The 16,317-nt window shown below is 34.0% G+C and overlaps 2 protein-coding genes across 4 annotated transcripts; one reads left to right on the forward strand and one right to left on the reverse strand.

The window, feature by feature from the left end:
* Positions 1-4,530: 4,530 nt before the first annotated feature.
* LOC18041098 (pentatricopeptide repeat-containing protein At4g19440, chloroplastic) lies at positions 4,531-9,367 on the forward strand. 3 transcript variants are annotated; one of them, XR_002905533.1, is made up of 5 exons: positions 4,531-7,240; positions 7,403-7,659; positions 8,403-8,475; positions 8,671-8,774; positions 8,960-9,367. XR_002905533.1 is itself a non-coding variant. In XM_024184720.1 (2 exons), the coding sequence occupies exon 1, from the start codon at positions 4,729-4,731 to the stop codon at positions 7,228-7,230; it is 2,502 nt and encodes an 833-aa protein (XP_024040488.1). In that variant the 5' UTR covers positions 4,531-4,728; the 3' UTR covers positions 7,231-7,240; positions 7,403-8,396. The 3 variants fall into 3 exon arrangements, 1 of the variants encoding a protein (XP_024040488.1); XR_002905532.1 differs by having other exon boundaries at positions 7,403-7,539; XM_024184720.1 differs by lacking the exons at positions 8,403-8,475; positions 8,671-8,774; positions 8,960-9,367 and having other exon boundaries at positions 7,403-8,396.
* Positions 9,368-9,521: 154 nt separating this feature from the next.
* Positions 9,522-10,877, reverse strand: LOC18040556 (shikimate O-hydroxycinnamoyltransferase). Its single transcript, XM_024183745.1, has one exon. It carries the CDS (start codon positions 10,875-10,877, stop codon positions 9,522-9,524), a length of 1,356 nt encoding a protein of 451 aa, XP_024039513.1.
* Between the last annotated feature and the right edge of the window lie 5,440 nt (positions 10,878-16,317).

Genomic DNA, 16,317 nt, shown 5'->3' on the forward strand with positions numbered 1-16,317 from the left:
TGAAAGAAACTCATTTCCCATCTATTGCGAAGTGATGTCTTGATAAGGCTCATGGCTGAAAATGCATGCTCTGTTGTGGCTGTAAATGAAAGGAGAGTTTTTATTGGCTTGGATTTATCAGACATTATACCTATAAATTACCATAACATGAAACTACGTAAGAATTAATAAATTGATTAATAATTACAAGCTTAATTAGCATGCTTAAATAAATTAAACAATTCAATTTTGTTCATCTTTTCCATTTTAAAAAAATATTATTATTGAAAAATAACAATAATAAATCAATTCAAACTAATAAATCACAAAACTAATTACCAAAAAAAAAAGCCAATCAAACATTCAAAATAATAAATTAAAATAATATGTAAAATAAATCAATAAAATCTATCTAAAATAATAAATAATTTATGCAAGTTCTAAAAGTATAGTAACATACTAGTAGAAAAATTGATAGATCGCAAAGAAATTAAAAGATATGAATGGATGATGAATTGTGATTTGTGAAGCAATAAAGGTGAATTGAATCATTGATGAAGAATGAAGAATTGTGAAGGGTTTGGAAATTTTTTTGATTTTTTTCTAATGGTGTCGGTGGAAGTAAAGGAAAAGTAATAATGATGATGGTATTTTCGTAATTAATAATTAATGGCATTTTTCATAATTTTAATCAAACTAACTAATTTTTTTTCCTTTTTCTATACCGGGCCGCCCAGTGCCCACTAACAGCTCCGCCACTGACGAAGATGATGAAACAACAAGAAAAGAGAAAAAGTAAAGCCTAAGAATACCCAATCAAACTAAAAAGAAAGTTTTTTAGGGTCCGCAACATTATAAGTCATAGAAAGGCTTGAATAGATTCAATAATTTTCCAAACATGACAACGCATACAATTCAGCTTGCAAATTTATTTTCCCTACCACTTGTGCTAATTTGATTCCACTCATTCGACATTGCCAGCAAATGAATGTGAAATTAGGTAGCCATATGTTTTCAGCCCCCATCAACATCTAAACAGGACTTGTCAATTTCTTAGAAAGGAAAAAAAGAATATAAATTCTTAGGACTAATTTGAAATTGCGGTAGCTGATAAAATAAGTTGGCTCTATGTGAATGAAATAAGTTGTTAATTGAAAAAGTAATTTAATATTTGATAAATTGTGTTATTGGACTATGAGTTTACTAAGTAGAATATATGCATTTAATAAATTTGTATTACGAAAATGTTATTTTATTATATAATTGAAAGAAATATATGTAAGTTTAAATTATTTTTTATTTATTTATATATTAGGGTTTATGAAAAATAAGAAAAGTAAGATATAATTGTCCTTGTATTAAAATATTAAGATTATAATAGAAACTTTAAAAAGGGTTAGTGACTTATAAAAAATAAATGCTTATAAAAAATAACCCCTACCTACTTTTAAAAACTGTCATCAAAATGGAAAAAAAGAACTTATAAAATAAGCAAGGACAACGAGGATTGCCCAACGTGTGAAAAAAATAAGTGAAATCCCCTAATGTTTTAAAATATGTTCAAACTCCTTTGTAGTTATATGTCGCGGACCGCCCAAATTCTCAGCCTAAGTGCCCAAGAATTCGGGCTAAGAGCCCAAATATAGACCAAGAGTGCTAGCTTTGCCCCGATTCTAGAATTTTCTAGCAAACTCTAACACATCTCAAGCATGAACATATTTAGAATTCTCCACACTTCTCTAGCACTTGTAAATATCTAAATATTTAGGTAAGTTAGTAGAATTCTCTAAAACTTTAGAGCTTGGCAAGCCTCCCTATAAATAGGGTATGACATTTGGCATTTGATCATCAAGCTAAAGAGCAAGCAACTCAAGTACTCTTCTAAGCTCTCTTGTAAACATTTTGCGAGTAATACAATTTTTCTGTTTTCGGCTCAATTGCTCTCTTCTCTCTATCTCTTTCGAAAACCTCCAGGCTTAGCTAGTCGAGAAACTCAAAGGCTTACTTAACAACTTTCGGCAAGAGTTATTTAAGTGCCGCACGGGTTCGTTGCGCAAAACACCCATCCCGTGATATATATCAATATTTGTTTTAAATATTATTCTACTATTCTATCCCTAGTCTTGATGTTACCCATAAAATTTAAATATTTTGATAATATTTTTAAGCAAAACGACTTATATGTCCTTTATGATTAAATTAATTTAATAGCGAGTTGTAAATTATGGAGAAAAATTACAAGTAGGAGAAGTATCATAAATACCCTAACCAACGCTTCGAGTTTTCTTATCTCCAACTCATGATTTTAGTCGATACAAAGCTATACGAGTTGTATATAGAGTACCAAGACATGCCCTAAGTGTAAGAAATCTATATATTTGAAAACATAAATTAAAACAATTGAAGGAAAGATCTAGATATACATGCAGATGAAGGCCAAATAAATTATTAGTCTAAATGCAATAAATTCACCAATACTTGACTGTAAATGAGAAAAATCACTATATGAAAGGGATATATAAGTAACCACTAACAAAATAATAAATCATGCACCCTTTGCTATTATTTGACAAGAAATAGTTAATTAATATCGATTAATTAGCATAAAGAAGTAGGTAAGAAACAATAACAATGGTAGTAAACAACAAATGATATATGGTATGGCCCAGCGTATGCTTGTTCAATGAAATGAGTGATTGTTTAAAATATATCAAATTTGTTATATTCATTTAAATGAATACTTTAGTAAGGATATTTATGACATTTATCCTACAAATGTCATAAATTAATCACTAAGAATATATAAGTCGTTTTTCCTAAAACAAATTCTCAAAATATTTAAATTTTATGGCTAACATCAATACTAGTGTAGAGTAGTAAAATGATATATAAAATTAATACTATTATAACTACAGGTTTTGACTTATTTTAAAATATGAGAAAGAGTTTTGCTCATTTTTCCCAATTTTTAAAAAATTTATGAAACATTATTTTTGTTGAAACTTATGAAATAAATTATTTATAAAATTTCAACTGCAATCCCAATAATATTGATATCTTTGTAGCTCATCCAGTTTTATTTATTTGTTTATTAATATTTGTAGATAACCAATAGTTAGGACTATATATTAAGTCAACAATACTCAAAAGATAAGATGATAAAGAATTTAAGAAGTTATGACTTTAAAAGAATATTTCTACCATTATAAGATGATATCATGATATTTTCCAAGGACCAGAGCATTCAATGCTCCCTTAAGCATAACTGCAAACCAATTCTTAATTGATAGGGCAAGTGGACTAGACTAGAGATTATTTTGAGCCGTGACCCATCATCATACGAGAAACATTGTACTCGATCTATATAGTATTAAATAATCATAATAAAAATAATGAAAGATACCCTAAACAAAACTATCACTATTTCGGGTGGTCGTTCTGTTTTGAATTAATGTGAAGGTGACAGGATGAGAGAATGCATTGCATACTCACAATATTTATCTTTTAAGAAGAGAAATTGATTCCACAAACTAGGTTTTCGTTCCTTTGTCATTTTATTTTCATTATTAGAATCCAAATACCCAAATCTGCGGGAAGCAAAAGATTCTGCTGAGCCTGGCCGAAAAAAACTTTGGGCAAGAAACAAACTTGGCATAAGAAAATGAAATGGTGGTAATAAGTTCCTAACAAGTTTAAATGAGGCCATGGTTGGATATTTGGATTTATGTGGAGCTTGGATTTCAAAATATGTTTAGTATTATTATTATTATTATTATTTAACTTATCAGTGATTAAATTCTCTTTCCACTTATGTGAGTAGGATTTGAACCTCAAATCTCTTATTTTTAACCTAAGAGATTTTATACTCTTAGCTAAATAGCACCACTAGTTTTCAACACAAGAGTACATTTTTAACTTTTTTACCCCATGATTTTGTACTATTCTTGGTTATACCATACTATTTATGGTCTTACAATGCTTCATTTTTTTTTTTTGTGGTGATTATTCTTATCTGACCACACTATTCATAATATACATAAAAGAAGATATATGTAAAACTCAAAATTCTATACAATAGAATCCAATTGGTTTTTTAATACAGCTGACTCTGGCCGTGCTTATAAATAGTTTACTATATAAGCAGAGTGATTAGATTCATGATTTCTCTGATGAGATATTAAGCTCCTACGAGCACATCTCCATCAAATTAGACTACTAGAGTATGTTTGAGGGTGTTTAAAATTAAGGTAAGAAAAGTAAATTTGTGAGTATTCGACAGTACTTCCCAAAAGTTGTTATCAAAATTTGAAAGCAATAGAGGTACTTGTAGTAGAAAAAGCACCTGTGGAGTACCCTTGAGAGTAGATTCCACCGTAGTTTGGAGAGTGGTAGATGTTAGACAAACAGGTCCCCCTACGAAGTTCGAATTTTGGACTCCATGCGTAAGGCCCACTCATGGCCCAATTTCCAGTCCAAATTAGGAAGCCTCTGTGTTCGTTTCTAAGTCTAAACCCTGATTTTTGATTTCATCAATGCTTGTTTTTTGTTTTCCAATTTTGCTTTTGCTGCACCCAAAACAGAATAACAAAACCTTTCAGTTAATCAAGCTCTCTTGTTCATTACTCAGCGTGTCTACTTCACATCCGCTCACAAAAAAATTTCATAAACCCCATCAGGCCCATGGCTTCTATTTCATAAACCTCAGCAATCAAACTAACGAAGCACGCAAATCTTTTGTGAAATGCTCCTATGGATTTGAGAAGACTTTCAATCCCCAAGCCTTGCTCTCTCTCCATCGCCGTCTCTCGCCCCTTGACTCACGTGACATCCACCGCCCAACAACAACAAGAGCTCCATAACCGAAACCAGCAGCAGCAGCCGCCGCCGCCACAGAGCTCGAATCAGAGTTTGCTCAAATGGGTATCTTCTGTTCTTTCAAAGCAATCTCTTGATCCTTCTAAATGTAAATTATTCTTACCCAACTTGTCTCCTCAAGAGTTTGATACCCTTTTCTTCTCTATTCGATCCAATGTGAACCCCAAAACCGCTCTGAAATTTTTCTACTTTGCATCACAGTCTTGTAACTTTCGATTCACTGTTCGGTCTTATTGTCTTTTGATTCGTTTGCTCCTTTTTTCCAATCTTTTATCGCCTGCCAGATTGCTTTTGATCCGTTTGATTGATGGGAAGATGCCGGTTTTGTATGCAAGCAATCCCAGTATTAGGCACATTGAGATAGCTTCTCAAATGGTTGATTTGAATGTTACTTCCGAGCCGGCTCTTGGTGTTCAAATAGCTGATTTGTTAGTACATGTTTATTGTACACAGTTCAAGAATTTGGGCTTCGGTTATGCTATTGATGTGTTTTCCATTTTCTCTAATAAGGGTATTTTCCCCTCATTGAAGACTTGCAATTTTTTGTTGAATTCTTTAGTGAAAGCTAATGAGGTGCAAAAGGGAATTGAAGTTTTTGAGACTATGTGCCGTGGTGTTTCTCCTGATGTTTTCTTGTTTAGCACTGCGATTAATGCATTTTGTAAGAGAGGAAGGATTGAGGATGCAATTGGCTTATTTACGAAAATGGAAGAATTGGGTATTGCTCCTAATGTCGTTACATATAATAATATTATTCATGGCTTATGTAGGAATGGGAGACTATATGAGGCATTTCATTTAAAAGAGAAGATGGTGCTAAGGGAAGTGGAACCAAGCCTTATTACATATAGCATTCTTATTAATGGTTTGATTAAGTTGGAGAAATTTGATGATGCAAATTTTGTTTTGAAGGAAATGTCCGTTAGAGGGTTTGTCCCAAATTATGTCGTATATAACACACTGATTGATGGGTACTGTAAAAAAGGAAATATTAGTGAGGCACTGAAGATAAGGGATGATATGGTATCCAAAGGGATGAGTCCCAATTCAGTGACATTTAATTCCCTCATACACGGTTTTTGTAAGAGTGGTCAAATGGATAATGCTGAGAATGCTTTAGAGGAGATGCTATCTAGAGGTTTATCAATAAACCAGGGAGCTTATACTTCTGTCATTAAGTGGTTATGTATTAATTCTAGGTTCGATTCTGCACTTCATTTCACTAAGGAGATGTTATTGAGAAATTTAAGGCCTGGTGATGGGTTGCTGACCTTATTGGTTAGTGGGCTCTGTAAGAATGGAAAACAGGCAGAGGCAACTGAACTTTGTTTTAGGCTGTTTGAGAAAGGGTTCACTGTCAACACAGTGACCTCAAATGCTTTAATTCATGGAATGTGTGAAGCAGGTAACTTGAAAGAAGCAGGAAAGCTCCTCATGGAGATGCTACAAAGGGGTTTGATATTGGATAAGGTCACATATAACACACTCATCTTGGGCTGCTGCAAAGATGGAAAGCCAGAGGAAGGATTTAAGCTTAAAGAAGACATGATTAAGCGAGGTATTCAGCCGGACAATTATACCTACAATTTACTACTACATGGGCTATGCAGTCTTGGTAAAATGGAAGAAGCTATTGAGCTCTGGGAAGAGTGCAAAAGAACTGTTTTTGGACCGGATATTTACACATACGGGGTCATGATAGATGGATTCTGTAAAGCTGATAAAATTGAAGAAGGTGAAACCCTGTTTAATGAGATGATCTCTAAGAAAATGGAGCTAAATCCTGTTGTTTATAATACACTAATCAGAGCATACTGTAAAATTGGGAATACAACAGCAGCTTTTAGACTTTCTAATGACATGAAAAGCAGGGGCATTCTACCTACTTCTGTTACATATTCTTCTCTAATACATGGATTGTGCAATATCGGCCTCATTGAAGATGCAAAATGTCTTTTTGATGAAATGAGAAAAGAGGGGTTGCTGCCAAATGTTGCCTGTTACACTGCACTCATAGGTGGTTACTGTAAGCTGGGTCAGATGGATGAAGCTGAGAGTGTCTTGCAGGAAATGGCTTCGATTAATATACATCCTAATAAAATTACCTACACGATCATGATTGGTGGTTATTGTAAGTTGGGTGATATGAAGGAAGCGGCTAAACTTCTAAATGTGATGGCTGAAAAGGGGATTTCCCCAGATTCCATCACTTACAATGTCTTTATGGATGGGCATTGCAAAGGAGGGAATGTGGAAGAAGCTTTTAAAGTATGCGATCGTATGTTAAGTGAAGGATTATCTTTAGATGAAATTACATATACGACATTGATTGATGGATGGCAATCATCAACAATTACAAATCAGGATAATCATTAAATTTTTGGAGGTAGGTGCTTTATATGATATATTCTTCTCTTTCAAACTGATACAGTTTTTCTGTTGACATATTTGAAGAAATTTGATGTGTGTATGCATGTATAGTCCATGTTCTTGGAATTGATAGCTCAACATGGTTGATATGCTTCTCTTTTTTACTGTTGCTCCTCAGGTCAACTCATTGTAAATGATGCAATGGAATTCATTCACATGCCTCTCCAGATTCAAGATTGGTTCTTGGAAGTCACTGGTTGCTCTATTGTCATTTTTATGCTAGCTGCTGATAGCCAACAATCTCAACCCTTTTGTGTATGTTGCTCATTTACTTTGCTTAAAGCATGTACAAATTCACTGACCTTCTCTACATTTTGGCCTGAATACATTGCATTGAGCACCATATAAAAAATTTAGCAGCAGACCAACACTTAAGTAAGTCGTCTTTACTTTAAAGCCATTTTACTACCTATTTTGCCTGCAGTCCATTTGCAAACATTCACACACACACACACACACACATCTGTGGCCCATATTTGGTCTTTTAGTGACTAATGGAGAAATGGTTGGCGTCCTTTTTTCGATTCACCTTTCTTTGGATCTTTGTTGTAATGAGTAAGGTGCTAGCCACTAGGATAGAATTTGAAATTGAAAGAGATTTTGTTTTCCTGAAGGGAAAGTAAACTTTTAATGACTTCTTCTCAAATCCATTGACTACTGTTTATTCCTATGTGCTTATTTGGTATTAGAAATTACTATGCCAAATAGTGCTGGTGGGGAATGAAAAGATGTGTATAAAGACTCTTGACTTCTTTATGATCCATCTGCCTCAGTTTGCCCATGTAGAGCAATATTTATTGTTTAGCCATTGGCATTATGTCTGTCTTCACTCCGTGTTAGCCTTGGGGTCTGGTTGTTATAGATTTGTGGTGCTGCTGGGCTCAGCCCATTTAACTTGAATGTTTTGTGTGTGTGTGTATTTTTATTTTCACTTAAACTGACTAAAATGCCAAGTGAGATAATTTGGCAGAGGGCTTGTAAGGTGTGTTTTGCGTTGAATTAATTTAAGGATTTGCAGTGCTTGCTTGGTCAGTGCTGAAATGGTTCAAATTTTGTGTTCTGCTTGCTGATTTTCTTGTCTAGTTATTGTTAACACAAGTTTTGATGGTGTCCTTCAGGTGCAGTTCAGACTTGAGCAGCATAATGTCTTCCTCTGGTGGCTGGTCCTGTAACAAGAAGTGTATGTTTCAGGTACCAGACACAAACGTTTTCTTTGTGCTTGCTCATAAACAAGTGCAATTGTTTCGGCTAAGAACCTTTTTGCCAAAAGAGTTGTTGTATCAAACTGCATGGTTATTGCTTATATAGTTGTAGAAGCCTGCGCTGCTTCAGTTATGTTCCCGTTAACTTGTTTTAAGTGATTTCTGACTGACTTCAATGTACCAGGTGATTGCTACAGAAATGTGGTCGTAGAGACACTTAATAAAGAATTGTAGTGTTTCAAGGATATATGTTTGTTTGCTTCTCTGGAAACGGCATCGTTACCCAAGGTATGTATTCCATTTCTTCTAACTGAAATTGTTACCCAAGGAATTTAGAGTGTTTGTTTTTTATTTTATTTCATTTTTATTTTTGTTGGTAAGTGATAAGATGGTTTAATTAATACTCATCCCGTCCACCTTATAAATTTCCCTGGTATTGATTTAGATATTTATTTTATCTCTTCTGGTTTCAGAGTCTTGATGCTACTCATTGGAGAGATGCTTTGCCTTTCTTCGTTGTGGAGAGTTTAATGTTATGGAACAATTGATGAGATTATTTACATCAATAACGTTAACGATTTACCAAGCCATTAACCTGATGTAGATAATAGAAGCACAATTTTGTATCTGACATGGAAATTCAAAATAAAATTTCAATTCCATAGGCAGTACACAATTCGCTCTTTTTTTTTTTTTTCCTTCCCCACTAAAAGGACTCAAAGGGGTTGGTACTACTGATGTAATTCTTTGCCGTAAGCTAGCAAATAAGAAAACAGTGTCACAATATTTTGGTGACATGGCCGATGTTGCTATGAAATGATCCAATGTGGTACTAATTTATATTTTATTTTTTCCACGAAGAGCCTACAATCATTACATAAAATCACACTCAGACTTAACTTTTTTCCAATATTATTATTATTTTTAATCTCAACCATCAAACTGTTCTTGATTTATGCTGTACGGTGAGAAAGAACTAGTTGGGTTTTTGATTATGTTGAACTATTTCGGAAAGATGCAGCAGAGATAGTAGAACTAAAGTTGAAGATGATCTGCAGCAGACATCGGTTGAAAAATGGAATCCGATTCCAGAGCTGTAGCCAGTTCTGGCCACAAGATAGCAGACACAGTCCAAGAGCCATCACACGTGGCACTTGGCCTTTGATTTATATAACCAACTCCGGACCTCTCAATAATTGAACTCACTGCTCCCAGAACTGGGTTCCCAAACCCAAAGTCCAATTCGGCCACTGGAAATCTTCTTCCTGATGATACCACGACAGTTGGACCATCTCTCCCGAGCACCACTCTTGCTAGCATCAATCCGGGCCTGTGGCACTCTATCCAATCAATAAGGTCCAAGAAGTGAGCTTCATTTGTCACTTTTGTTATTGAATCATGAACCCTGTTGGCAATTTCTGATATGGACCCTTGCTTCAGTTCTGTAACACTTGCTTCTCCAACAGCCAGAGACAAAACATTTCCTATGTAACTTGACATGGGATTTTCATGTTTAAGAATTCTACAGCGTCCATCAACTAACCAACCCATCTTGCACTTTCCATGTTTCTCGTCGATGGAAGTGACCATAATCTTCCATATGTAAGCCGAGAAAGCTTCAACTTTTGTTCTCTTTTTACCTTTGACGGATGCGAGTTGTTGCAGCCTGCTAATGCTTGAAGCATCAATGTGGTAGAGGCGCTTCAGCAAGATGTTTGTTGACGGAATGTTTGAGATCTCTTCTATGGTGCACTTGACAAAAGTTTGATCCAAAGAAGGATGATAGCTTGGCGGGAAACGTGCACGAAGGTTTCTCCGAAGATCTGGTGAGCATGTTATTGGTTTTTGTTGAGCTATTTCTGACCATGAGACAAGAAACTTGCCGAAGGAACTTGCATCGCCAAGTGCATGGTCGAAACTGAAAGTAATCGAAATGCCTCCACAGGTGTAACTTGTCACTTGGATTTGCAAAGGGAAGTCTGGCTGAATAGAGACTAGCTTTCCTTGAAGAGATTCATTAAGGTTGTAGAAATCGTGATTCACTAAAGGGATATTGGCTTCGGCTTCTAAAACTAACGCTCCATTGTTGTCACAAATGATCTCGGGCTCGTTAGTTTGAGGATTCTGAATGATTCTACCAGCAAAAGGGTAGTAAAAATTCAGAGTTTTAGCAAGGGAGATTCTCAGGGTCTGGATGATTAAGGGATAGTTTTTGCCAAAAGGCCTGCGGTAGAAGTAGAAGTATGTGACTGGAAAACGGCCGGAAAGTAGGTCAAGGTTTGAGAGTTGAAGGGTATGAGGCTCTGGCAAGGGACCTATAGCTTTGACAATACTTTTTCCAGTGGGTTTCACTTCAAATTTTCCATCTGCTGAAGCCTGCAGTAATTCCATTGGAATGTTGCCAAAACGTTTGTGTCATATAGCAAAGCTCAAGTGATGATATTTCATCAATTAGAGATACATTTATATAGTGAAGTGATTTTATTACTTTTTGGCATCAGCAAGCACTTGGCAAGTTTGGATCGTCGAGTTTGGCTGACAACATGATAGTGGAATGAAAGTTGTTGATCTGGGAATCACTTTTGGTTTTAAAATTGAACCAACTTTTCTTTGCATATTGGAAGACAATGCTAGATGTAATAGAGTGACTCATTATTTAAAAAAAAAAAACTCATCCCATTATCTCAGCATGTTAAGGTGGTAAGACATGAGATGACTAGCAGAATTGTGTGTTTTAAACTGAGATCCATTAACTACTTTAATTATAAATTTAGTGGGTCTCACTTTGGATCTTATTGATAGTCTCATTATCGAACCCACTGCTTTGTCACATGATAGAGCAATATTAAACCGTCATATTTTCATCCTATTATTATAAGGAGACAGTAAAACCATTTTTTTACATATTTCTTTCATTGCTTCCCAACCCTAACATGTATAACAGCACATTATAATTGCAACAAATTTTCAAGGATAAACCAATCAAATAATGGAGTTTGGGAGAAGAGAATCCCACTTGTTGATATGGTCCAAAGTATGCATTATCATAAGAAAAACAAACTGTTGGCAGTAGCATACATGGCAGCATATTTTGTTTGTAAAGATTCTCATTGTAAAACAAACTTAAAGAGTCCACAAACAATCAAAATCTTGCGATATACTTAAGTGGATCTTTGGTGACAAAGAGTGGTACATGTCATTATAATCAAGATTTTTGTTGGGGTTTGCTGAAAGCATGAAACTATATATACCCACTAACATCTTGTCAACACTAGTATTTACACTGTATTGATCATCGTCACAATGCAGTTCAATAGTTGACGAGAGAACAAATTTTACGGAAGGGCAATGATACAGTCGTAAAGTATTTTTTATAGGAATAATGTTGTATAAACTAATATAATATGATTTATTATAACTGGTTGAATTAAAAATATTATATGACTCAAATGATTTTTTTATTTTTTATTTTCAATCGACTAATCAGAATATTCCGCATCAAATTATATAAGATTGTTTCTTCACAATTTCTCTATATAAAATATTGTCGAGTGTGGTTTCATTTCATTGCGATGATGTCCCCATTGCTGAGTTTCGGTTCCCGTTATAGGTTGTTGCAGAATTATGTATGCACCCAAGGCCCAAGGGTTGGTTTCGGTAGTCTAGGCGAGCTGGGCTGTGCTCATACATTCTTGTGTTTAAAGAAAGATTGGTGATGTATGATCCTGCAGTATATTTCATTAGCCCATTTTTTAATTATGTTGTTTATTCTAAAATTATTCTTACGAAAAAATAAAAAATATTTTAAAAATATATATTTTTTTCTTCACTCTCAATCTCTCAACCGATTAACTTCTCATTTCTCTCAATTTTCTTTTAATTGATTCAAAATTTGAATGAAATATTAAGTCTTAATCAAATCCCATATTAAAATTAAACAAAATCTTAGGTTATCACACAAAGAAAAACCAATATCAACAGTAACAAAAAAACAAATCACTTGTTTATAAATTTTAACCAAACCCAATATTGAAACTTGGGTGGAGTTGATGGCTAAGCTAAAGAGAGTGGGGTGGGGGTGAGAGATAAAATAAAATTATTTTCAACAAGGTTAATTTTGAAAATAATAAGACAAATTAAAAAATAGAGGTTAGTGAGACAATTTAAGGGGGGTCAAATATCATTACTCTTAAAGAAAATATTATATCAAACCAAATACATATTATAAATCTAAATTAAAACGAGAAAATTCTTGATGTTCTTATGCAATCCTCCTTATTTATTTATAAATCGTTATGCATATATAAATATTACCACAATTATTAAAAAAATATACGCAACAAGAAGTGGATGAAATTAAAATGGAGAAAATGCTCCTAAAACATCCAAGAGAAGAAATCAAACTACAACAAATAACAACTTGAGAGCCATGGAGATATCTCTCCTGCGCTCCTTTACAATATTCTTTACCACTAATATTGGTTCGGACAAGGAAATGACAGAAACGCCTAGGCGTGTTCGCTAATAAGAGACAAGTCATTTTTTCACTTTTGAAATTTTTATTTATCAATCTGATTGCATGTAGAAAGTGGAAAAAACGACAGCCACATCCTGCATTACCCATTGGCTCCCATATAAGACTTGAGCTTGATCATCTCCATAATGGAAAATATTTGAGTAACCATATGTTGCAAACTAATCTTACTTGATTGATTGATACATTCTTCATGTGATCGCACATGCATTTGTTGTTGATAAATTTGTGCCCTAACCCGGCTTTCATAAAATAATCCATGGTACCTTTCTCACGTTTGGAACCTACTAGAATTCCCTCACACTTAATATTTTTCACTTGTGCATTGTTCATAAAGATCTTTCGTGCGTGATTGTAATAAAACTGTGGTTATAGGTTTTGATCTAGCTAGAAATTCTTATTGAGCCAAAAAAAAACTATTGTACTATACCCATTAATGTAACATGTGGATTGTGGCTTCAAAAATGCTAGGATGTAAAGCTTTGATACTATATATAGGCTATGCAATTACATTAATTACCAAAAAGTCGAATATGACGTTACAAAGTACACAATCATGCAAGGAAAATGTGGTCCCATATGTCACTTGTTAAAGTACTGTAGTGCATTCATTTCCATTCTTCAAATCCTTTGATCATCCATTATATAAGCCATGAAGCAGTGGTGGCATTTCACAAATCCTGCTTGAGAGATCTAAGCCATTGCCTTTCCTAACAGGCTGATTCATCATCATCATCCTTAGCTTCCATGGCAACCCAAATTGCAACCTTGTCATCAAGATTAATCCAGCACCCTAAAACCAAAGGGTCCAAGAAAATCTGGCCGACAACGTCACATCAGCATTCTGAGCGCTGGACTCATCATAATTCGGATCAAATTAATGATGATCATGTGAAGGGAAAGAAGATGAAGATGAAGCGGAAGCCAAAACACTGGGCACAAGAACGTTCGAGATTAGGGTTTTGGTACGTGACAACATCTATAAGATACACACTAAGGAAGGCAAGAGCCTTTTACAATGAGTTCTGCAGCGAGAAGTACGATGATAATCCGAAAGTGTTCAAACAAGTAATGATTGCTGACCCTTATTTCTCAATCCCAGTGATCCCCCCTCCAATGTAAATTAACACTGTACTTTAGTTATGTCAAAAGTTCGAAGTTATATATGATTATGAGTTAATTAAGCCAAGGTAATGTTTAAAAATAATATCGAGCGTACCTAATTTGAGCTATATCTAAAAGTGTTATGCTGCAATAATGTACTAAATCACACCCAGTGATACTCTATATGATAAAAGTTTGTATGTACTAATATTCATTCAATCCAATTTGTCAATTGCACACTTTAATGTAAATGTCAAATTATATATATATGTGTTTCTAGCTAGGATCAACTAATTAATTTGTGGGGAGAAAGCGTTAATAATCTCCACTCAAGTTATTGAATATAATCCTGTAAAGTTAGCTTTCTACATTATATGGCACGATCATTTTTTTACTTAGGTTTCTGACCTTCAGCGATTTATACACTATCCATTATATCCATTGATTTTAGTGTAAAATCTGCATGCTTTTAGTTAACATTTTTGAAAATATTAAATTTAAATTTAATATTACAGTAAAAAAATCTGTTGGGAACCTACTGTCATGATATATAACTGGCAAGAGTAATCCAAAAACCTACTTCAGTGAGAAATTATGTACCACATTTTCTATGTAACTAGTGAAATTGATACTGGGAGGGAGGTGCGGTAAGAACTACTGATCCAAGAGATGACTCTAAAATATGTATGATTAAAAGGACTAAGAAACCTCTAAGGGGAACTGATCAGTCTTAGCTACTTAAAATTTATGTACTATAATATTTGGAAACACTCAAAACGCCAAACGGGCCTACAAAATTTTTTAAAATTCATTCAAAATTCAACTAAGTTAATCTATGTCACATCCTCTTAAAGTTACGAAAAGGTGGTACTACCACAAGAAATGGCCTCCATATATTTCAATTCAATGGCTGCCTTCTGGAGTTTTACATTTCTATTTATAGTTATGTGTTAAACGATTCATATTGGTGCTTGTTTTCCAATTTGATGTTTAATCTGTTTTCATTACTACTATCAAAATAAGCATCAAATTTCCACCACATAAAAAGAATCCATATGATAATGTCATATAAGGACCACCAAAGATATCATATATTTTCTTGAAGTACTTCAATTTATAATATAGAGCAAAGTCGGCCGACATGATTGAATGTCGGTGAGGGTATTCTTTTCTTGGAAATTAAATATGCATTTGATTTATATCGAAAAGTTAGAGATCTAGTCCTATCTTGATTATCGTATCACTCATTTATTAAATAATAAAATTTATAACTTATAAAATTACTTAAATACTATTTAATTGATGAATGTGACATCAATTGGAACTAAATTAGAAATTAAATATTAAGATACTTAGTATTGCTCCTATATTTATGGGTGATTGATGATTAATAAATTAATAATGGATAAGGAAGACGCATGACATAATAAAAGAGCTTTCAACATTTCAATCTATGTGGGATTTATCTATGAAATGGTAGTTAGAATAGAGTAATAAATAATTTTACAAAATAACGAAATTAATCATCCAATAGAAAAGTATCACATAATATTTAAGTTAAAATACTGCAATAATAAATGGAAATTATAGTATTATTATTTTAAAAACTCACCGGTGGATCGAGATCTAAAAACTCAGTACTTTAAATATTTTCCCTTAGCCATGTTTGGCATGCCGCGTTATACTGTATTGGCGCTCTGCATTGCATTAAAATATGACAATACGATGTGTTGGTGCAAATTTTGTCCCAACTTATGATATGAAAATTTCGACTGAGGACAACCCCCTTAGGACTTGGGTTCCTCTTTATTAGATTTTATGATGGTGAGTTCATTCTTTGGGCTGATCTTTATGGGCCTTTATATATGCTCTTCTGAGTTCACTTCCTTAGGCAATCAGAAGGTCCTTGTCTTGTGATACTCTACAAATACAAGGAAATGATCAGAGGGCCGGCTTTGCCGGCGTAAACCCTCCGACGGTCAAGTCAATCACCGGACTTTTGGAAATATAAATTTAGAAAGAGAAAGATTAGAGGGAGAAAGTTAGCATTTTTCCCTTTTGAGTCTCTTTTTTGTCTTACCTTTTAGTGAGAATGAAAGACATATTTATCGACCAAACTGATTTGACTTGGGTCCTAGTTATTTTGATGACAAATGTCATTGTTCTTGTGACATTTGGCAACACTTGTCCTCT

The sequence above is a fragment of the Citrus clementina genome, unplaced genomic scaffold, assembly GCF_000493195.1.
Source record: "Citrus clementina cultivar Clemenules unplaced genomic scaffold, Citrus_clementina_v1.0 scaffold_5, whole genome shotgun sequence".
NCBI classification, from domain to species: domain Eukaryota; kingdom Viridiplantae; phylum Streptophyta; class Magnoliopsida; order Sapindales; family Rutaceae; genus Citrus; species Citrus x clementina.

Excerpts from the sequence above, each read along its gene's own strand:
- LOC18040556 (XM_024183745.1), bottom strand. The coding sequence starts at position 10,877 with ATGGAATTACTGCAGGCTTCAGCAGATGGAAAATTTGAAGTGAAACCC.
- LOC18041098 (XM_024184720.1), top strand. The coding sequence starts at position 4,729 with ATGGATTTGAGAAGACTTTCAATCCCCAAGCCTTGCTCTCTCTCCATC.